Source organism: Oryzias latipes, chromosome 1 (assembly GCF_002234675.1).
Source record: "Oryzias latipes chromosome 1, ASM223467v1".
Lineage (NCBI taxonomy): Eukaryota > Metazoa > Chordata > Actinopteri > Beloniformes > Adrianichthyidae > Oryzias > Oryzias latipes.
In genome coordinates this window covers 29,111,107-29,134,710 of record NC_019859.2, presented here as the reverse complement: position 1 = coordinate 29,134,710, position 23,604 = coordinate 29,111,107, and the positions used below count along the sequence as shown (strand labels likewise).

The following is a 23,604-nucleotide window of genomic DNA, read 5'->3' as shown; positions in this document are numbered from 1 at the left end:
TCTGGAGGTCCAAAGGGGGCTTCTGAAGGCTGCCTCCATCAGCTTGAGTCCAAATGGAGGCCACAGCTTCATGCACCACACCTGCAAATAATCAGACAGACACACAAAGATCCACAAAAACAACAAAGTCCCACTCTGGTGTAAAAGAAAATACACAAAACACAGAACAACCAAAACCAAATACGGCCACAGCCGTAACAATAACCCAAACTAAAGCTAATTAGTTGACCCTTACCTTATTTTACAAACATAGGATTCTCTCAGCGACATTTTTGTTAAGTGGACATTTTAATTTAGGCCTTTGCCATTTTTTGTGTTTGGTGGATTCAAACCTCTCATTTGAAGATCTTTTTTGTTTTTGTCCTGTTGCTCAATCTCTGCCAAGTGGCCCCCAACACCCCTAACCCCCCTGTCAGAAAAGTGGCATTTCTATGGGCTGAATGATATTTATAATCAAATAAATTAAAATTATGTTATTTTTGTGTCAACAGATGCAAAGACAGAGTTAAAAATGACAAAAGACGAAAAATTGAACTGAAGGTTTTTCCTCATTACATCAGCTCCAGCCCCACATTTTTGGTTCTAGACTCCACCCCCTCCCTGCATTGTCTATCAACAGCAAATACTAGTGGTGTAGTGGTTGGCGCTCTCACCTCTCGAGGAAGATTCAAATCCCAGCTGGGCTCTTTCCACATTCTCGTCATCCATGAGTGGATTTTTTCCAATTTCCTCTCACAGTCCAAAAATAAACTTCATAGGTCTGATTCCAACTTGTCCCTTGACCCTGATCAGGGTGCCCCCCCCCCCCTTCCTCCACTGGCAGCCCAGAGACCCCAGAAGGGATTCAGAAGATGACTGTTTTAGTTTATTACATTTCATTTTTTATCATTTGATTGTATTTTACTCTGAAAAAAAATCAACAACACTCAAGCTGGAAGTGAAAATGTATTGTTTTATTGGTACCATACATTAATTATTAAGGGCAGAAACTAACCAAATCAAAAATATATATATATATATATATATTTATCAAACAATGATTTTTCTACAGGGTTTGGAGAAGGTACAAGCCACCGTTCAGACTTGATTGAAATCCAGCTGGAATCAACTGAAACAAACATCAAATAAATCTGGTGCTAGACCTCACCGGCGCACAGCGAAGGTCGGACCGAACCGCGTGTGACGCCGCTGTCGGCCGGCGGCGCAAAGTTCAGCCGGGAAAAAACTGACGGACCGCTTCTGCGGCCGGCAAAGATCCACGAAGAAGAGAGAAGCGCTCAGGCATAAAAAAAGGCTAAGAAAGTCAGCGGCTCAGGGGAGTCGCTGCCCCCCAGGAGGGAATGCTTCCGTTTGAAAACGACAAACTGACAGGAAGGACAGCAGATGGTGGTGGGGGGGGGGGGGTCGGATTCAGGAGGGGTTTCTCCTGCGTTTCTTTACATTAGATCGGGATGGCTTTAATCTAAGAATACATTTTATTACAGTCAGACAGAACTTTGCTACTACCTTAAATATACAAGCACAAATACACAAAAATCCTCCAAAAAGAAACAAAAAAAAGTCAAAATAAAAACATCCACACTAAATTATTTCTCTTTTATAAACATAAAAGATAAAAACAATATATTTTAGAGGGGGGAGAGAGGGAGGGGGTCCTGCGTTGCTCCTTGGTCTGTAGCTTTTCAGTATTTGTAGAAAATCAAAAACAATCGAAATGAAGGCGTTTGATACAAATTAAAAAACATTCTAGGGAAATATAGACTGTATAAAAACTCTTAATTGTGTGTGTGTCAGTTGTGTGTGTGTGTAAATGCTCTGGTAAAAGACTGCATTCGCGGTACTCACAGGGTCTGTGTGTGTGTGTGTGTGTGTGTGTGTGTGTGTGTACAACGCTGTCCCACATCACAGCCTTCCTTGGACTGAGCGGTTCTGATTCTGGCCCGTCTGCTTCAGCCGAGCCGCTCACACACTTTTCTCACATATATTTTACTCATGCGTACACACACACACACACACACACACACAAACACACCAGCGACTCCAGCGTCTGCAGACCGGACCAGGAGGTGTGTTTACGACAGGAGGTCCAGTGTTCACCAAGCCCCGCCCCTTCTTCCCCGCCTGTCCTGCATAGAAACCTTCGGCATGGGGGCGGGTTCTGTTGGATCAAACTCCTGCTGGACCGGCCCGTCTCACCGGGCGAATCAGCAACAGGGGCTCTGAAAGAAACGGTGCCAAAATATTGAGGTGGGGGCAGTCCAGAAAACCCTCCTCCGCCTTGGTCCTGGGGGCAGACCGAGCCCCCGCAGGGGGTCTGAGGGGAATCTGAATGCTACAGCAGCGCCCGGCTTGGAGTCAGACGGCGGCCTGTTTGGTTGCAGTCATGGCATTGGGGAGCGGGGCGGGGTCGTATGGGGTTTGTGTGTAGGGGGGGTTGGGCTCCGGGTTCTACTGTGATGCCTGTGAGGTGGGGTTGTCGCTCTTGCTCTCCTGGCTGGAGGGGGCCTTGTTGTTCCAGGGGGAGTTGGAGCCCAGCGCCGGGGAGTTGTTGAAGCTGTCCTCGTCGTCGATGCCATTGGCTGCGTCGAACTGCGTGTTCTCCAGCCGCGTGATCAGACGCTCGTCCTCGTCGCCGAACTCCCCGCCCATCAGCGTGGGCTCTCCCACCACCATCACATCCTGTGGAGACCACAGCAAAGCCAGCGTTCAGGCAAGCCCCACCCTCACAGAAGCAATCAAACCCGTCACAGAGGGTGGCGGCCACGCAGGCAACTCCACCCAACACCAACCGGCGTCCACGCGGCCACCTTTACCCCACATAAACCGACTAAAGAATCCTCCCTGTTGGATTTGCTTTTACTGTGTCTTAAATTTCATTGTGTCTGAGGTTTTATTTGATACATTAAAAAAAAGTGACTTTTGTAACCCTGTAGTGTTTTGTTTCTGTGTTTCCTCCAGTTTTTGTCCGACCAATCGCAGTGGATCCAGAACGAACCGTCCTCCATCGTGCCGCTTTACTAAAAACTGCTTCTAAAAAGTTTGGGATTCCTTTAAAATATTTCCTTTTTACAAAGAAAAACAAACGTTTTTGCCGAATAATAATTTAACGGACATTTACTTTAAAACGGTCTGAAGTTCTGCATGTAAATGAGAAAACCATTGGATGGTTCTGGTCCAACATCTTGTGTGCAGTTTTGGAAAAAAAGTGAGGGGGATCAAGGAAGAGGAGCTAATGTGGTGTAAACGGTAACGACAGAAGCTGTTTGGTGAGCAGCAGTCTCTTCGTGGAGCTTCTTCCGTGTTATGCTCTGGTGTGAGTGTGGGATGTTCTGCAGCGTGGAAGTGTCAGGAGTGGACCGGTGCAGGAGAACACTGGAGCTGCTCTTTACAGCAGGTGGGAACAACCGTTCATGGACTTTGAGGATGTTTTGTATCTGAATCCTTCGGTAAAACGCCTTCTGTCTCTGTGCAGCTACGCGCTCTTAGGTTTGTAACATTCTGAACTGCATGCCGGAGCAGAGAGGTCTTTGTTCTCACTGGATGACTGGTCTACAAAACTTCTTGACCTCAGCAGGTCAGGATCTGGTAGATGCTACGGTCACATACACGACTCCCACCGTGCGATGGGGAGGCATTGGCAGAATTTTCACAATTCGTTGCCGCTGCCCAACTTTTTGAAAAATCGTTAGCGTGGTTGTGAATGCAGATGGTGGCAGTCAGGTGTCTCCGGACGGCGGCCATCTATATTAAAGGTCAGAAATGGACGGGAACGATCTGCACGGAGATGTTTTTCCGGTTCATCAGCAGCACCTGAGACCAGGTCAGAGTCTCGCAAAAAAAACATTCATCACTTCTCTCTGTTGTGATCTGTTTAGTTTCCTCCTTCAGTTTGTAGTAGAAAACCAGTGTTTCCACTTTGGATGTTAAATGCATTCTGACATTATTACTCCAATAATGAAGGCTTTTTCAACAGTGGAGCTGTTCATCTTCAATGAGTGCAGCTTGTCCTGCTGGGGTGTAAATGGACCCTGTAGAGGCAGGTTACTGACACTAGGTGGCAGTGCTGTACTCACTGGAACTTGGCTGGACAGAGGGAAGCCGCTGCCTGGACTCTTCTTTTTGTTGTTGCTGTTGGTGTTAGCTCCGCCCCCTCCACTGATGGTGCTGCCGCCTGAAATCTTGCGCTTCCGCCGCTTGTTGGGAGCCTGTCGGGACGGCTCCGCTGCAGACACAAACAAACGGGTCACGCAAACGCAGGGTTGAGGGGGCGGGGTTTCAGTGCGGCCTCAGCCTACCGGGCGGCGCCACCATCCTCTGCCATTTCTGGAAGAGGCAGGTCTTGAGGCAGTCCCTGGGGCTGAGGCTGTAGGTCTTGTGTCGGGACATGAGCTCCTGCATGGGCTCCAGGATCACACAGAGCTGTGGGGACAAACACAATTGTCTCTTCACGTCCTGAAATTCTCCCGTCTTTTGGTCCGTCTCTGCTCGGACTTCGCTTTCAGGTCACCGGCCTCAGAAGACTGCTGGCGTTTACGCGCTCAGCAGGATTTTCAGAGCTTCATAAAGGCAGCAGTCCTCTCGGCATTGCAAGGAAAGACCAAATGTTTGGAAAAATTTAAGAGAATAAATGCTGACAGACATATCTGGGTAGAGCTGACCATGTCTTTGAGAGGAGAACACTTTCTAATGAATATAAAACATCTTTAAAACCCTTGTGTTATCATATGCATGTTAACATTGGGAGTTGGGTCATCTAGACCCACTAGACTGTGCGCTGAATCTTTTTTCTTCAATGAGTTGTGATCTTCACTGGTGTCCATGGATTACATGAAATCCTCTACACCTTTATCCACCTTTGTCACGGTAGGAATAGTACGTCAACAGTCATCTTGACCCCATAGGATAGCAAAAGGGTTAAAAGCTCAGAGGTGAAGAAGAGCAGCTACTGTGTTGGTGGAGTGCGAAAAATCTCATCAAAACACAATTGCACTTTGACCTTCTGTTCACTAAAACGTCTGAACCCCAGAAATGTTCTGCAGTCTGGATTCACCTTCAAAACTGATCTTAAATCCGTGAAGCTTTGCTTGTTTGTGTGTGTATCAAACGTGTTTTCATGAGTATTAGTTTGCTCCAGAGCTACTACGTTCATTCAAAAATCAGATGTCTGGTCTTCACGGCGGGAGTTGGTTTCAAAAGTCAAAGGTGATCAGTGGAAGACACCAGACCGGAACGGCGGATCCAAACGCCACATGGAGGAACCAGGACCAAGAAGCCCAAGGAGAACTTAAACACTGAGGGACAAACTGAAGAATGAACTGAGATTTGTTCCTGTCAGTTGTTTACTTCTGCTCTTCCAGCAGCATTTAAAAGCCTTTTAACAGCGTTTTAACAGAACGAAGCATTGACAATAAAAATGACAGATGTGACTTGATGGACTGTGATGACGGATCGCTGCAGCATTTCTCACTTTGGATCAAAGTGGAGACAGTTTGACTCCATCAGATGGACATAAATAAACCTGTCAGAGCGTCTGGGCTTCCTCCAGGCTTGTTACTGTGAATGAGGTCCTGGAACTTTGAATAAAATCCACCTGATCCTGATCAATCCAGAAGACGAGTTAAAGAAAAGCTTGTTCAGCTGACACTCTTCTTCAGAAACGTTTAAACATTTGTCTCTGATCTGCACTTCTACTGGAAACATCAAGTCATTTGGATTGATTGAAATGGTTTCGTCTGAAGCTGAGCCACGTTCTTATCTACCCCCACCTTCCTTTGGCTTGTAGGCTTAACTTTTATTTGGGTTTGGCGGTCTTGTTTGGTTCAAACCACAGTTCCGGTGAGCTTTCACACCTCCCAAACTAAAAAGATCTTAATATAACCAGGGCTCCTGATCAGACCTGAACTTCAAAAACACCTAAAGGAGGTCTGTGCCAACATGTATGAAGCAGGTGCTTCATAGGTGCAGGTGTTGTTTTGGGAAAATCAAGATCCGTCTCTGGGCCATTAAGCGACCCCCGCAGGAGTAGATGTCCTGCCTGCCTTGGTGTCAGGAACATGGGCAGCTCCAAAGCCTGCAGCAGTTGATCCCTCCCCAGAACCCAAAAACGCTTCCAGCTCAACTCACTCGGAGGTAGTTGAGGGTGGAGTTGGACAGGCCGCATCTCGTGATGTTTTTGGACAGCTGGTCCAGCATCTGTGGGTCTTGAGCCTGAACACAAGAAGATCGCAGTCAAACAACGGAACACCACAACACAACCCCCCCCCCCCCTGCTCCCACTCACATGCATGGCCAGGATGCTGCGGGGGATCAGTTCACGGTGTTGTCTGATGCTGAAGTGCCACGTCTTTATCCTCATCATCTCATCAAACATGAACTCCAGGTACAGACGGCCTTCCACACACACCTGCACAGTTGTGAAGGGGTTTACAATGGAAACGGAAAGAACTCCACCAGGAAGGGAAAAGGACTGAAGGCCCCGCCCCCCTTCTCACCTGTGTGAACATGGGCTTTCCATTCTGGGTGACCATGGTGCACTGGTCACAATCCAGAGACACAAAGTTGTTGTGAAAAGATTCCTTGGGATGCTTCAGCACGTAGTAAAGCTCGGTGGCCCCGCCCTCAAAGATGCTCCGGAAGTAGCGAGGGATTAACGTCCGACCAATTGCTGCAGAGAGAAGACAAGAGGCTCAGACCGCCGTCCCTGAAAGTAAAGCTGAACAGTAAGGGACTGATAAAAGCCGCCCTGATGGTTTCTCCCATCAGAGTTTCAGATCCTTTAGAGGCGAAGAAAGGCGCCGTTTCTAAGTGACGCCGTTTGTTAGAAAACACCAAAGAAACGGTGGGGCCGAACAGGTTAAAGACTAAGAAACGTTGTGAGTGAGGACACTTTCTGAACGCTTTCCAAACCCACTAAATAAACTCAGCAGAACGGGCAAAAACAAAGTGAAAGAGCAGGAAGGGCACAAACTCACAACGCAAACACACCAGGAGGCGGAGCCTCTCTCTCACGAACATAAACGGCCATAAATGGCCTCTGGTTTACATTCAGAGCTTCTTACTGTAGCGTTTGGGTCCATCTTCCAGACAGAAGGTGATGGTCAACATGGCGTCGTCTTCAAAGAACTCCGTGGTGAAAGCATCCCACCACAGGTTATCACATTCCTGCAGGTGGGGGGAGGGGGAGAAAAGGAGAGCGTCTGGCTCTGACCTCTGAACTGGTTTCTGACGGTTTGTTTTGAGTGTGAACAGACCTCCGTCCAGTTCTGTAGCCGCTTGTTCAGCTCAAATATTCTGTAGTCCGTCTGGTTGCCGTACGGCGTGTGCCTCCTGGACATTGGGGGGAGGTGTGTGAGTCGAGTCAAACGCCACAAATGCAGTTGAAAGGTAAACGCTGTCACATAGGGGGGGAGGCCTTACCCGATTCCTGGCTCCAGGTATGTGGGTGGGTACATTGGAGTGGGTCTGCAGAAACACCAGAGAGAGAAGGTCACATCATGCTCTGATCCAGAACCAGACGAGAAGGTGTAATTCTCAGACACAAGTCCAAGAAAGACTTGAAGGACTCAGAGAAGACATGAGAAGAACATGAACATGAACAGAACATGACGCAGCAGCGGGGGGGGGGGGGGGGGGGGCTACTGCTGTCCTCCTGCATAGTTTAGTAGGTGCTTGGTGGTGTTAGGTGTCTCTGGGACGGTCAGCTGGACTGGGCAGGAATGCTGATAATGCCCCCTCCTCCTCCTCCTCCTCGCTCAGAGACTGAACTGACCAGATAAACCCTGCTCTTCATCAAATCTCCAGGCAGAACTTGAACTCCCTCCCAACAGTTTGGTCACATCACATCATTTTTACTTATGCTTTTCGTGGACGGCTGCATGTAAAAGGAACTCGTGAAGAACGGCAGCGTTTGGCCACATTTAACAGATGCCACATTTCTGAACCAGAACCTTCATCACTTCACGCCTCGTTTTAATGTTGGGTTGGACGTCAGGAAAAGCTTTCACTAAGAAAAAACTTTAACTTTAATGTAGCCAGAAATATTCACACAATTTGGTAACAACGTTCGGCACCAGAACTCTTGGGGCCGACAATCTACTACAGACAAAACCAATTTTTTTGCAAAACAAGACAAGTATGCAAATAAAGAAGTAGAGGTGGGTGATTCCAGTTGGGGCGGCAGTGGCTCAGGTGGTTGAGCGGGTCGAATGATCCCTGCTCCCCCCAAAGACACTTGACCCTCCAATGTGGCTCCACTGGTGGGTGAATGGGTATGAATGTCCTGGTGATGGTCAGAGGCGCCTGTCAGGGCAGCTGTGGCTACATCAGTAGCTTTCCATCACCAAGTATGAATGAGGAGTGAATGAAGTGATGCTAAGTGCTTTATTATTATTATCATTCTTATTATTACTATAAACAAGGCAACAACCAAATTTACCATGGCAAGTGAATGCACCACAGTCCCAAAAAGAAGATTTCCCTTCCCTTTGCTTTTCTAATGCCAACTCCAGCAACTACAAAACAAATGAGTTTCAAGACTTTGAAATCCCAAATTATTCTCTTGACAATAAAAAGAAAAAAAGTTAGGTAGGGTTGATGGTGGAACCTCTGTCATTTAGGAGTTAAATTATTAAGAACATTATTAAGAATTAATGGCAAATCCATTCACATTTTAGTTCAACCCACTGTTGTTTTTGCACATGTCATCACGTGTGTGTTGTCCGCTGTGATGCACTTGGTTGTTTTTACATTAGTCATACAAACCTACCGTGCCCCAATCCACACGGTATTTTCAAATATTGATTATAATCAATTTATTTTATTTTGGTATAGGTTGATTCCTACTGCCGCTATAACACAAGGCAGCTGCAGCAGTTTGACAAACATTTACAATCAATCCTGAACTCTGCACATAAATGAAACCCACGCTGCATTCAGCAGATAATGAAACGTTGTCAGCTCTGACATTACTGTTCATTATTTATTCGCAAAAATGTTTGGTTTTGGTTTTCTTTGTTCTTTCCAAATTGAATTTTCTATAATGTAAATAAAAGGAAAAGTTACTGTCTTTTAACTGTGTTTAGTTCCAGCTGGGATGTCATAAGAATCATGTAAAGAATGGTTGACATTCTGTCCAGAACTTTACCAACAAAAGAGAGGCCCACTGACGAGGACACTGGAGACACGGCTCTGAACCTCAGAGAGTGGTCTCCAACCCTCTTCCTCACTGCCCTGCTTGTTTTGCAGCTCACCCTGCCTCAGTAGTAACTGCTCACCTGGACCAGGTGTGTGCAGTCGGTCAGAAACTGGACTCAGTTAATCAGCTATTACTGAAGCAGGTTTACATGCAGTTCAAGCGGGGAGTAGTTCACGAGGAACCGGGATGGAGACGCCCGGTCTACGGTGTCATAAAAGCATAAAGTACAGACACCCCCCTCCACTGCTGCTGCCGTCCCCAGAGCCAAACTCATGACCGATAGAACATGGGAACAGTAGAAAAAAAACAGCCAACCCACCCCACGTCTCTGTCCAGCATGGTGCCGGGGTGGAAGGGAGGAAAAGTGCTACCGTTGGGGGGCTCCTTTGGGGAGTACAGCTTGAACGACTTAGAGGAACAGCCTGCAAAGAAACAAACAAGGAAACATGGTTTTGTTTTATTCAAACTGTTTACAACAGTCAAATAAAAAGGGAAAATGTGAAAAACATACATGTGACTTAATAAATAGAGGGTGTAAAACTTATTTAACACAACTTGAGGCATTTTACTGCACTTTTTATCTTGTGTTTAGAAATTTTGTTTTAGGATGAAAATATGTGCAACACAAAGAAATCGTGACTGACTTAAACGCTAACGCAGTCACGTGATCTTTGATGTGTTTACTCAAAACATCACTCAAACATGGAGATGCACAGCTTTCAACACAGAACATCTGGACCCAGAGGACAACAAAGACCATCTCCAGAGTAGCTGTGGAGCCACGAAGACATGAAGCCTCACAGGAGGACCACAGGAGCCTCCCCAGCTGCTGCTGTGGCACTAACGCCATAAAGGAGAGCCAGGCGTGGCGGCCTGCGGGTCACGACCCCCGCCGTCGCCATGGTGAGGCCCCGCCCCCCCGTGTCACTGCATAGCAAACACACGGCCGCGTGCGGCTGGAACGCGGCTCGTGTCGCAGCCTCACCTACGTGAAGGTTCCTCTTCAGGACTCTTCTTTAAAGAAACGAACGCGAATCCGGAAGAAGGAGCTGGCGACGCACAGAGAACCAACAGGAAGAGGCCATTAAACCCCAAACCCTTTTTCAATCCCAGCATTCCTTTTAAAGCGGAGCGAGCAGCAACACTTTACCATCATGGGCGAGCAGAAGATTGATAGATAAATAAATAATCAATGGTTATGTGTCCATTAGTTGTTGAGAGCTCCATTAGCCCCCATCGTCTCGTGTTAGCGGTTAAGGCAGACGGTCATCAGCTGGACTCCACTTCCTCCACAGGGAATCACGCCGCTCCACGCAAACATGAAGCGGCTCCGCCTCACAGAAGACCCGCACAAACACGAGGCTTCTGTCCTGTCACTGGACTCAGATCCCCGAAAGTAGCTGTTTTTAGACCCAAACGGTCTGAGCGCTAAACGAGAACCAGAACATGATCAGGTCACGGTGCTCCACCCAAAACGTCCCGCTGAATCGACCATAAATCTCCTTTTTGTGTCCATATTTTCTTTAAATTGGCCGGTCAGAGTCCAGGACCGACGGGCTACAAAGGCAATTAGAGACGGTCGGCTAGCGCCTAGCCTTAAGCTAGGCTAACATATCGACAGGATTCCGGAGATAGGCCGTGATTATCTGCACAATACCGACAACAAACACACAATGCACTCTTGTGTACAGATAAACATGAAGGATAAATAACAACTACGTCATTAACCACCGAGATCCGGACCCTTAAAGGGCTCCGATGACATGCTAACAGCTAGCTGTTAGCTGCTAACGCGTTATCGCTAAGCTGCTTTTCAACCAATAAAACACCGAAAAGCGGAGATAACCCGCAGCTACCGGAGTCCATGGAGCGTTTTTAACGGCACTGTCGCGATAAAGACGTCTGCATAAGGAGGAGGGGGGGGAGGGGGTCTCGTTACCTGCAGAGAATCCGGTCAGAAAATCGGTGTTTACAGATCTGTGATGGAGGACCGGGACGCTCCGTGCGTAAAGACGGATAGGCCCGCTGGACGCAACGTCCCCGCACAACGGATCAATAAAACGCTCCTCAAAGTGCGGGGCTGCGGCGGAGTGCGGCCTGGATGCGGGGTTCGACGGCGGATGTTTGGTCCCGCATGAGGCCTTGTCGGTGAGCTGAAGCCCGCTGTGGGTTTACGTACGGACCCCGATGAGCCCTTTGTTCACGGGAGGACATGAACAATAGCTGTAGGCCCTCCTCCTCCTCCTCTCCGTCTGCAATGCTTTTCCTCCTCTCTCCTCTGCCCAGCTCCGCCAAGCGCCCTCCTCCTCCTCCCCCCGCTAATGCACAACTGCACATAAAGGTTGTCTGGTAAGCATTTTCCCTTCCTCCTCCCTCCATCTCATCCCTGCTTTGTAACTGACACAGATGAAGATTGTCCTAATGCAGCTGACTGGAAATGTGTGCACAGATCATCCTTCTTTACCAAGTTTGGACACATCTGTCCTGCAAACATCCCTCTTAGTTTGGGAGCTGCAGGCTCCTCCAGGGACCTGAAGCTGATTCCCATCCACTTTGAAAGAAAGCGTGTTTGCAGTGATCTGCCTGTTTGAACACTAAACCGTCTCCGAGGTGGACGCGTGAAGATCGGGTCTCCTCCGCCATGCATGCACATAAACACACACACAAACAGCACGCTAAGCCAAAAGGAGAATCCCTCAGGGCTCCAAAGCTTCTTAAATCGCCTCCATTTATAATCAGATATTCAGATCAGAGCCGCACAGATCTCATCCATATGGCCAAAGTTGGAATAGAAAAGAGCGAGCTGCCGCTCTTCCACCGTTCTGAGTGCACTTCAACCACAAAGCCAGAAGAAAGCAAAGATAATGCTGACGTTTGACCCAGAGGTAAAAGATTGAACTCTCAAGGTAACCTAGTTGTTGAAGGGACACTATTTTACTGTAAACAAATCAATGATGGAAGGTAAATGCACTCCAGAAATCCCCCAACGAAACATTTCCAAACAGAGCGACACGTCTCAAAGAGCAGCAGATCTCTGATTAATCTTTTAGCTGAACGTTTGCTGAAGTTATCCGCTCTGAAAGAGGATTCGAGGTCTCTCCTGTTTGATGTCATGGAGCATAAAACAGCTGAGAACAAGCCAAGGACTCGCCTGAAGGAGCTGAACATTTTTAGAGCAGATGAATAGAACATCTTTATTCATAAAGCACTTTTCCCCAGAAAGAATCACAAAGTGCTTTACAAAAGGAGCATAAAATCAAATCAAAACACAGAGAGGTAATAAAATACAATAATAATAATTAAACCAAGGACTAAGATCAACTACAAGCTATAACCGAATGAAAACGACTGAAACTGAGATTTGGAACACTCAACTGAGTCAATCTGACGCAACGACAATGGGCGGGAGTTCCAAAGACGAGGAGCAACGGCTTCAAATGAGACATATCTTGTCTTAAAGCAGGTTTTTGGAACGCTGAAAAGATTTTGGTTGGAAGACCTCAAGGATCGGGCCGAAGAGTATGGGGTTAAAAGGTCAGATGTGTACATCGGAGCTCGACCATGCAAGGCTATGAAAACTAAAAGTAGAATTTTAAAATCAATTTGAAATTTTAAAAGGTAACCAATGTAAAGCAGACACAGACAGAGTGATGCGTGTCCGTTTATTGGTTCCTGTTAAAATCCTTGCTGCAGAGTTTTGGACAAGCTGACGACGATGAAGGACTTTAAAGTGTCTAAAAAGAGACAGAGGACCTGATGGATGTTTTTCCAGCATCATCTGATCCTGAGCTAAAGGAAACCTGTCATCGTGGCTTAATTTCATGTCATTCTGTCCAGAGAGACAGAAATCACGGTTAAGTCAGTTGCAGTGGATGCTGAGCACCTGATGGATGCTAACCTGCAACTTTGGCCGCCTCGTGCGCAGAGAAGTGACTTTCTGCAGAGAATATCTCTCCAAACTTTAGCAATGTTCCAGTTTGGAGATGATCAGATTGATGATGCCAACCCTTTTCTTTGTTGCATAACTCCAAATCTGTTTGATCTGAACCCTAACCCTCAGACTAAATAAAAGACAGCGACCCCTCAAATTTCGCGCTTACTCTTAATTCATATGCTAATGCACATCTACGGCAACAACATCACAAATCCACTTTCAAAAGCAGGAATACTCCTGACAAGGAAAACTGCCATTTCGTCAAAAGTCACTGGTATAAAACCTCAACCTGTAGAGAAAAAAAAACAATCACCAAGAGACCTGAAGTAAGAGGTAGAATAACATGCAACAGCCTGCCATGTTGGTTTCACAGCAACAAGAGAAGAAAAAAAAGAAACTTTACCAATTCAAAGCCAACTTTAACCCGGACAAGCCCCCAACTGTCCCAGTAGAGACCATGCAGCAGTTTTCATGATTTTAAACCGTTTTAATTCATTAGATCAGAGGGTCCAGTGTTTCATACTGCCAGCCTCGCTTGATGAGTGTACGTTTGAAGAATTGAGAATAGCTGCCTGATGCTGTCCTGGCCATACTTGGACGCTTCACCTCTCCAGAAACATGTTCTCATGTTGTTGGTTTAGTGTGGGTCTCTCCAACCCTGTTCCTCGTGAGCTACTGCCCCGCTTGTTTTGTTGCAAACCCTGCTTAATAATTGCTGATTAGCTGGAGTGAGTGTGCATGGTTTCGGACAGATTGAACACACCTGATCCAGGTGACCAGTAATGACTGCGAATGACAAGGCGATGAGGAGAAAAACACAAGAAATCCCTGTACAGGTGAACTTTATAGCTGTCCAATCAACCTGCAAAGGTGTGTAGCATTACTGCCCAGCTCTCAGCTCCTCCCACACCTTTCATGGATGCGAAAGCAGAAACCAGCTGGACCCCCCCCCCCCCCCCGTCCCCCAACCAGCCCTGACCAAAGCAAGCCTTATTTAGCTTTGAATCAGGAGAATGTAGACCTCTAATGGACTGTAGTCATCTGCAGACACTGATGTTTGAGACCCAAAGGCTGGTGTCTGACAGGATAAAGCTGCTCTGTGATGTTTGTGTTTCTTCTCCTTCCTTTGCTCCTTCACAGCTCAGTGTTCTGTCAGGCCTTTAGCAGCATCTTTGTGTGTCTAGCACCAGGGGGAGGTGTAGTCAATAGTAGCTTAGAGTGTCTGTTGTGGGTGACTTATGTGGATTTGCCTATCTTACATTCACTGGCCCCCGTCACCATGGCAACACGAGCAGTCAACGCTGACACGAGCAGAGAGGGGCTAAAAAACATCCATGGAAATGGACACACAAGAGTTAATCCTGTGTGTATGTGTGTCTCCAAAGCTCACCCATTGAAATGGTACATGACGGGATTAATCCTCTGAGTGTGCACACTGATGTGTGTGTGTGTGTGTGTGCGAGTGTGAGTGTGAGTTGGTGAGAAGGGTGTTGGGAAAAGGCTTGAAGGGGCTCGAAAACCGCGTGTCTTTCACTCTCACGGCGTAAACCAGACCTTATCTTCAACCAGCCTCCAGAGCACGGAGACACACACACACACACAGGAAAATACACACACACACACACATCCAAGAACACACACACACACACACATGAATACATGCAAGAATATGTGTGTGTTCTTGCCTGTGTTCATGTGGGTGTGTTCTTGTGTCTGTTCATGTGTGAATGTTTGCATGTTCTTGCGTGTGTTCACACACAAATACACACCCGATCACACACAAGAACATCCACACATGACACATACAAGAACACACACACATACACACAAACATTTAAACACACACAAGAACACACATGGACATAAACATGCACACACACACATACCCAAGCACACCAAATACACTCACAAACATAAACACATAGGAGCACAACACCACACACGAACATACATGAACACACGCACACATGAACATATATACACACAAACATTTAAACACACACAAGAACACACACTAACACACATGGACATAAACATCCACACACAAGAACACACACACAAACTCACAGAGATTAACAGTTACACACTCATGATCACAAACATTTTTAAACACACATGAACATAAACTCACAAGGGGTCAAACACAAGTGAACACACATGAACACCCACGTGAACACAATTACAAACACGCACACACTGGTCGCTGTCCTTCCTCCTTGTTCAGCTGCAGGTTTGCAGCTGCAGCCTGTCTGTCAGGTGTTTGGAGGTTGCTGCTGCAGAACCTCAGAGGAGTTCTGCTCTCTGATCTCCCGCCTAAGCACGGCTTTGACCACAGCATTAAAACGACATTACAGCAGGTCGGAACCATAGAGAGAACTGAAAAGAAAGCCCATTTTCCTCTTGAGGACCCTCAGCCAGCAGAGACAGGCACAAAGAGGAGTAGGTCAGGCGGGAAGACTTACCCTCCCCAGATTCCAGCTGCTCTGACATCGCCATTCTGACACCTACAAATGCACTTTCACAGGGAGGCACTGAGGCGCCTAGTTTTTGTGCCTCTCCCTTTCTGTCATATCTCCCAAGTCCAGACTGTAGGGCTGGGGGGGGGGGGTGTGTGCTTACAGTACGTGTGCACGTTCCAGCAAGCGATGTGTGTGCTCGTGCTCTCATGCACATGTGCAAATGTGTGCAACGTGCCACTTCCACTTACTCGTCAACAGGAAGGTGAAGGGCACATGCATCTGCCAGGGCTCTGATAACAGCCGCCCCCCCACAGCCTCACGCCGTCAGGCGGCCCGACTCCACTGATCCCAGCAGCCATCAGGTTGTTTTTTCCGCTTTTTCCCAAAGGAAATGAAACAAGCCCCTCCCTGACAGACCTGTTCTCTTCCCAAACAGCATGCCGCTCCCCACTTTGGAGCACTTTGAACACGCCAGCGCCTTGGCCCGCACACGTCAGCCCCCACCCCCCGTCCTGACATGCGCTGGTTCATCATACATGTAGTTACTACATACATTTGGAAGAACCAAGGTGACGCTTCCTGCTGATGATTGGTCCACTCAGAGGCATCTGCACCTCCGTCTCACAACAAAGAAGCTGTTCCTTTAACTGAAGGAAAATGGACGGAAGTTGCACCAAAATAAAGAAAAATCCAGCATCGAGCTCAAAAACCTCCCAGTGAGATCAGAACAGTTCTTTTAGCTGAGCTGTTTAGAGCTCCAGGATCATTTTGTGATTCCAAATCAGACAAAACGGCAGCATTTCAACACATTTGTGAGCCATTAAAGACAGACGCTGGATTAAAGTTTCCATCCTAAAACTTTTCTTCTGCCTGTAGTTTACAAACTGAAACATCAAAGTTGGTTTTCAGTGAAATTTCCCTCTGTGTGCAAAAATCTGCAAAATTTTCCTCAGAGCAAATTATTATTTTTATGCCTCTGCTTTCTTGATTATATCTTTTTTTTTTCCTGCAGGATTTGGGGATTTTTCTGGTAGGAAGCTCTCTTATTTACTATTGAGAGCTTTACTTTTTAACTTCTCACACTCAGTGGAAGACATAAAGACCTGACATGTATCACTAAAATACTCTCTTTGGGGAAAAATGTTTGAAAAACAGAAAACATTCACTTTGCAACAAATCTGAACAATTCAAACTCCTTTCAGGTCAAGGTCTCCTCATGATCTCAGAGCTGTCACCAAGTGTTTTAAACGTTGAACCAGGAGCAGACTGGAAGCTCGGTGGTGTTGTGAGTCAGTGGTGGGTTTGAATTGCAGCAGGTTTCCCCTCATCCGTGCATTCACAGAACCGTCCTGAACGCTGGTGCGTCTGCGGCTCTGATATCTGCTCTCTGACTCTGGGGCGGCTTTAGTCTGCCGTTTGTGCCCGGAGGCTCCACAGGGAGGTGCTGTGGACGTCTGTGAAGTTCCCTCCTGATGAATACTGCATATTGTCTGCCTCTCCCAAGCTGTGAAAGGCTTTTTTCCAGTTTCCTGGCTGGGATCTTCAGATATTTCTCCACTGTTGAGGTGAAATCAGCAGATCTGCTGGCGTCTGTTTGAAGAAACATGTTAGGGTGAGAGCTGCTGCTCAAACCGAGGGAACACCCCTGCTGGACAAAGACAGGCCTGTGACCCCGGTCACTTCCCCTTTGACCTTCTGAGGAGGAGCGGATGTTCCTGTCACAGCTGTGAGTTGAACTTTAGTAGATCGTGTCCGAGCAGAAACGGCAGAGTTTTGGCAAACATCTGAAACAATAAAGACTCCAAAGCGGTTTTGTGTTTATGCTCTGTGATGGGGTCTTCTCCAGTAAGCACATCACAGGTGAATTCAAACCAGCTGCTTACTGAGACTCACACCACAACTGTCATCAGAAAACATCTGTACTGCAGAAACCCCAAACCTCATTTCCACTCAAACTAACTTTAACACAGAAGGAAGGAAAGCTTTTTTCTCAGACTGTGGAACAAGGAAAAAAACTCTCTAAATGTTAGACTCGTGGTAGTTTGATACTTTTTGGAGAGCAGCTGGAGAATTATTTTCTATTTCTTGTTCCAGACATGAGTGACTCAGAACTGACCAGGAGGAACCCAGGTTCTAAATAGCAGTTCCACTTCAAATGTTCTTTAAACTCAAACTTTCTTTCTGTCAGGGAACAGCAGACACTTTTAAAGGCGGAGATTCTTTCCTCTGCCTTTGTTCATTTAAATCAAAATGCATCACAGTAAAGTGAAAGCCTCAAGTCTGTCATGAAAATGTGTTTTTCATCAAAACCATCCTGACAGACAGGACCTCTCCATCCATTCAAGAACTCACCAAGAAAATGCTTGTATTTCAGGTAAAAAGGTCTCATTAGAAGCAGTGACTAAAGGGTCAAATCTGGGATCAAATGTGTTTCACTTTTAATCTGAGAACACTCTCTCAATAAAGTGGGATGTGTAAAATAACTGAACTGAACCATCATGAAATGTTACCTGTCCAGTTATCATGTCTTATTCCAGGTGTGATGAGTTCATTTGAGTGGACTCTCTGGGTAAATGTGTGGGTTGATGCTGTGCAGCTGACCTCTGTGACAGCGGCGCCCTCTGCTGGTCACAGGGAGTCAGTGCCTTTGTTTATGTCCCCTTTCCCCATGCGGGCTCTCCCTGCTCGACTGTCTCTGGCAGCTGAACCCAGGACTGACCACATCAACACAACAGGAAGTTGATAAATCACGTGACGAGTCACATGACACGCCAACTCTGCTTTATCTGAGAAACTGCTCAGTAAAGCCTGGATCCCTATGAAGATGCGGGTCGTGACCCTTCATCTCAGCTACCAACCAACAGGTCATCCTCTTCCTCCTCCATACGTCTGTGTGTCACATTGTTGTGTAAGTTACATCTAAACTGTAATATATCCCACAGTACTCTCTATGTGTTTTAGAAGTAATCCTCCTCTTGTGTCTCAGAAGGATAAATGTTCCTCTGCTCTTGCTTTTCCTTTGACTTATCTCTTTGTGATTCCTGTACATCACAAACTAAAATGAAGCAGCTCAAAAATACTCCAACTCGCCCAGAACTGCAGGACAGCGGTTGGCCCGGTGACATAAACACATGACATTTAAGGGTTTTGGTCTGTGGATCCCAACAGACGTTTCATCTGGCTTAAACTGGGTTGACTGCACAGATTTTCCTTCCACCCATTTTCTTGAGCCGTTATATCCCTTTCGGGGTCACAGGCGAGTACACACAGGCGAGTACACACCCTGAACAGGTCGCCAGCCTGTTGCAGGGCTCACGGTCAATCCCACACGCACCTACACAATCACACAGTTAAGAAAAACGTTTATCCCATGAAGCGTGTTGTTGGAGTGCCCAAAGCAAACCTGCGCACGCACGGGTAGAACATGCAAGCTCCACACAGAAAGGTCCCAGCCGAGATTCAAACCAGGGCCTCTTTGTTGTGAGGCGAGAGTGCTGACCTCTGTGGATCCCAAAAGAAGGTCTATCAAGGTGGTGCAGCCCTTCTTCCCATCATTTCCTCTCTTGGTCAGCTCAGGTGTGCCTCTCGGTTCTGTCCTGGGGTCTCCATCATTCATCAACTAAATCCTCCCTTTAAGCCTTATCTGACACCCAGCTTCACATCTCCTCCTATCCCCTTTTCCCACATCCTTTTCAACTACCCATTGAAATGAAATGCTGTTCCTCTTACAATGTTGTGAAATAAAAACAAAATGCTGCAGCTCTGCATTAAATCTCACACTTTTCATTGGCCCCCAGATGAACAGACTCAATGTTGTCCTTGACGGCGCTCGGTTTCACCTCCCATATAAATAGCATCCCTCGATCAGCATGCTTTAATCTTTTAAACATTAACGCGTGTCCCTCACACCCCACGCTGCTGCTATTTTAGTTCACAGTCATGTGGCTTCACTGCATGTCACTGCTGTATGTGGTTCCTCTCAAAACGCTCCAACAGGACACATCCAACTGTCCCAGGACCGTCGTTCTCCTGAACATTCCCAGACTGCTCTTCGCCAGTCCTGTTTATTTCAAAGCCATCTTCCAAAGCTAACGCCCCCTGACCTCTCTGACCTCATCCACACCGCCGTTCCTGCTCACAGCGTTTAAGCCACTCTGCCCCCTAAGACAGAATTCCCTCAGCCCAAAGCTTTAAAAGAGCAACTCCAGTCCAAACTCCAACATGGACCTGAAAACTCACTTGTTCTGCCGTTTCCCTTCATTTATTGGCTGTTTTTTCAGTCTAGTATTATTATTATTATTTAAAAAGTGATCGTCTTGAAAGGTTTGTTTCTGGCATTTTTCTTCTGTAAACTCCTCATGTCTCTGCTTTGATTCAATCACAGTCTGAACGGACGGAAATTGTAAAGAGTCAAATTCAAAATTCATTAGAACAGCCTTTAATTACTTTATGACAAGCAACAGTAATATGTTTCTGTCACTGTTTACTCTTGTAATGAACTACTAACAATACTGATGTGGGACCAGATGTTTTTATACACGTGCGTGTGTGCATGTTTGCAGGTATGTGTGTTGGCACATGCTTGTGTATTTGCACTTACATTCATGTGCTTAAACATTAGTGTGTATTGTTTTGTGTGGGTTTGCACATGTTTGCGTATGTCTGCACACGTAAATATGCATGAGTTTGTACGTGTGTGAGTAGACATGCATGTGTTTACACATGTTTTTGTGTGTGTTTGCTCATGTATGTTTGGACAGGCTTGTAGTTTTAAATGCATTTTTCCATGTGAGTGGGTGTTTGTACGCGTGTGCACCTATGTGTGTGTTTTTACCTGTGGGTGTGCACGTGTGTGTGTAGCAGCCGTCAGTTGTGTGAGCAGGATGATGATGATGATGCGTCTCTGTTCTCTGGAAGCCATTTTGTCAGTCTCTGATCTCAGACCCCCCCTCCCTCCCCTCGCGCCCCCCAGCCAATCACGTCAGCGCTCAGCCTCGCAGAAAACACAGTAACAGTCTGATCTCTTCCTCCCTGTCTCACCCACTCTGACGCCCTCCCTCTCTTACAGTGCTCACCCCCCCCTCCTCTTTTTCTTGGCTCTTCTGCTCACTGTCGACCCCCCCACCATCACCATTACAACCACCCCCCCTTCTCCCTCCATCCTTTAATTCTCCGTTAGCCCTCTTCCTTTCTCTGTCTTTTCCTCTCTTAATCCACATCTTTCCTTAGCCCCCCCCCCCCCCCCCCCTTGAACATCATAACACCCCCCCCCCCGGTTGAGAAGCTGGTCTCCAAACAGCTCAGCCTTTGTGCATTTTTGTCTGCTGCCTTTTCAGCCAGACTGCAGTCTTTACTCATTTTCCTCCAATCAGGGACTCCATGTGACTCTCTGCATGAGAGGGCACGGCCCCCCCCAACCCTCTCTCGCCCCCTCCCCACACACACACACTTTCTGCCAGCCAACATACGCTAGCAATCAGGAGAGTTGGAGCCACAGAGGGAGGGAGGTGTACGCGCTGCGGAGTTAAATGAAGTGCAGACCTGAAATCAGGGGTGGGGTGAGGGGGTGTCAGAGGCAAAGGGTAGAGGAGGGTGGTACCGTCAGACCTGGGGGGTCAGCGTAGCATCTGACTGACCTCCATGTTGAAAACAAGCAGCAACAAGCTCGTTTTGTGGAATTATTCATGTGTTTTTGGCCTCTACATGTGGGGGCACATGTCGTGTGTGAGCTGACCCCCCCCTCACAAACTCAGAACCACGACGCTTGAGCCCACACAAGAAGGGGGCGCCGCCTTTGGGTTTGAACACGGCTTTGGAATGTAAACAAGGAGAACACGAGAACCTACAGACAGATTCTATCATCCTTCCACAGAAACCTTGACGGGGGGCGGGGGGGGGAGGGGGGTCATCTGAAAGAGAAGGGACTTGATTGGTTCTTCTATGGAGCGTTCACCTGAGCGATGCACACTGAACTTCACCAGGAGGTTCCTGCCTGAACGCTTGTGAGCTCTTCAGCTGGAGGATTTCCTCCAGAAACCAGCGTTTCTCTGAAGCTCCAAAGTCTCCCTCATGCAAGTGAAACGTGGAGAGAAAAGGAGATAAGGAGCAAAACAAACGTGTCAGAGCGGAGCGCTCCAGGGTGCAGACATGTGGCGTTTTTTGGAAATTTCCATGAGCACGCTGATAAGTATGCAATCTGACCGCAGGACGGTTCAGGCCCGGTTCTGAACCCACACTACCGCCTCCTCCACAGCGGCTGGGGTGGCGGCACACAAAACAAAAACAGATGCAGGCGCAGACGGATGCGCAAAGCGCATGCGTTGCCTGCCTTTCAACTGCGCAGTCACACGCTTTTTCAAGAGAAAGTTGTCTGTTTTCTAGAAACAGCTGTTCAGTCGGAAGCTTCACCTGTCGGCGCTGCTGACTGGAGCTGCACAGCAAATGCACTGAGGTTTCTGGGGGGGTGAGGCGGCAGCAGGAGCCCACTGGGTCTGTGTGAGGGACGGGGGCGTCCACAGAGATACCCACAGGGTGAATCTTCAGCGTCATGATGACACGTCTAGCAGTGGATCACCGCTTCTTTGAACTGTCTGGCTTCATAAACTTAGTGACAGAGCCCCCACCCCACAGAATCTAATAAAATGTATTTATAACAAGAAAACGGGTTTAGATGTTTTTCCCAAATGCACCACAAAAAAATCTGTAAAACTTTATCGACTGAAATGACTATTTCAATCTCAGAAGAGCAAAATATCCAGATTTCTGTGACTTTTTTAAACATACCTTCCATCATTTAAGAACATTCTGATGTGGAAAACAAACGCAGATGCTTAAAACAAAGACTGAGTTTCTTTGTTTTGCTTTTTTTCAAGCTGGTAAGTCCTGCAGATGATTCTTATTCTATACTAACGGAGAACATTGAGACATGCTCCTAATGGAATTCTTCTCCTCAGAAGACCAACTTTTAAGAGACCAGGTAACTGATTTAGACTCCTGCCGCTTCACAGCAGCAATCCAAAATCCTACCAGATAGAGAATTCTCTGAATTTATATTTAGTGTTAATCATTCCCAAATCATGAAGTCATTCTGCCTTTATGATGTACGGTTGGCTGAGCACAGCAGGAGACAACGTTCTGAATAAGATGTGGAGTTTTTTCGCTGTGTTTGTTGCTTAGACTCCTCACAAGTCAAGTTTCTGTCTCCAGAAACTGGAGGAAACGAAAGGTGAGACTTAAAGCAGATATACGACGATTTAACAGAGACGAAGAACTCTAAAGCTGCCTCGTGTTCCTCTGAAGAGGATGAGGAGTACGAACACTGACATGGTGAAGACCCACGGCTGCGTTACTACATCAGAGCCAAACAAACGGCGTTCCCACGCTGGGGTCACAGATCTGTCCCGCTCATGACCGTCTCTGCGCTTTGCTCTCCTTTCGGGGGGCGCCAAGCTTTTCTAACTTGGATCAGTGCAGGGAGACTCAGATCTCAGTGGCACCAGAGCAGCGGGAAGAGGAGGGCGAGAGGCGGCATGGTGATGCCATAGCAACAGAGGTCTCTGTCCAGCAACTCACAGAGGATGCAGGTCAGGCTGAAGGCAAACAACACTTCCTTTTCCAGCATCTATGCTCGCCACAGAATATGACCTCCCATGAGCCTTTGCAAACAGGGGCCTTGAGGCACTATCCCCCCCACCCCTCTCTTCTCCAGTCACGCCACAGCAGCTGAAATATCAGCACCAGACAAAGTCGAAGCGTGGCAGCAGCACTCACCGGGACACGCGCAGCCGCCCACGGACATCTTCTCACATGTCTGGAGAGGATCCGACCAGAACGATGGCGGGGCTCCGTTCTCCCTGCCTCTCCTCTCTGCCTCTGAGGCTGCTCACATGAGCGTCTGTTACCCCCGCGCTCCACAGGCGGAGGAGAGAGAGCGCAGGCTCAAAACGTCAACACAAAGGATCTGCTTCTCTCAGCTGCAGAGGGGAAACGCAGTGAGTGAGGAGAAATCTGCTCTGCCC

The 23,604-nt window shown here is 47.4% G+C and overlaps 1 protein-coding gene and 1 long non-coding RNA gene across 5 annotated transcripts; one reads left to right on the top strand and one right to left on the bottom strand.

Moving 5' to 3' along the window:
• Window positions 1-932: 932 nt before the first annotated feature.
• Window positions 933-23,604, bottom strand: LOC101158085 (LIM domain-binding protein 1). 4 transcript variants are annotated; one of them, XM_023959943.1, is made up of 11 exons: window positions 15,590-15,690; window positions 9,513-9,615; window positions 7,417-7,461; window positions 7,251-7,326; window positions 7,059-7,161; window positions 6,492-6,664; window positions 6,281-6,403; window positions 6,124-6,207; window positions 4,296-4,419; window positions 4,074-4,222; window positions 933-2,679 (listed from the first exon to the last, which is right to left on the bottom strand). In XM_023959943.1, the coding sequence occupies exons 1-11, from the start codon at window positions 15,621-15,623 to the stop codon at window positions 2,449-2,451; spliced, it is 1,245 nt and encodes a 414-aa protein (XP_023815711.1). In that variant the 5' UTR covers window positions 15,624-15,690; the 3' UTR covers window positions 933-2,448. The 4 variants fall into 4 exon arrangements, with proteins under 4 accessions (XP_023815711.1, XP_023815713.1, XP_023815714.1 ...); XM_023959945.1 differs by lacking the exon at window positions 15,590-15,690 and adding an exon at window positions 23,357-23,604 and having other exon boundaries at window positions 2,449-2,679; XM_023959946.1 differs by lacking the exon at window positions 15,590-15,690 and adding an exon at window positions 11,133-11,464 and having other exon boundaries at window positions 2,449-2,679.
• On the top strand, window positions 11,470-18,830 carry LOC111948199. The gene is made up of 3 exons (XR_002874157.1): window positions 11,470-11,542; window positions 15,845-15,948; window positions 16,023-18,830. It is a non-coding gene; the product is annotated as an uncharacterized LOC111948199 (long non-coding RNA).

Coding starts and splice junctions, on each gene's coding strand:
- LOC101158085 (XM_023959943.1), bottom strand. CDS start 15,623: ATGGCGATGTCAGAGCAGCTGGAATCTGGGGAGG. Junction 6,404..6,491: donor GAAAGCCCATGTTCACACAG/GTGAGAAGGGGG, acceptor ACAACTGTGCAG/GTGTGTGTGGAAGGCCGTCT. Junction 4,420..6,123: donor CCACCCTCAACTACCTCCGA/GTGAGTTGAGCT, acceptor TTGTCCCCACAG/CTCTGTGTGATCCTGGAGCC.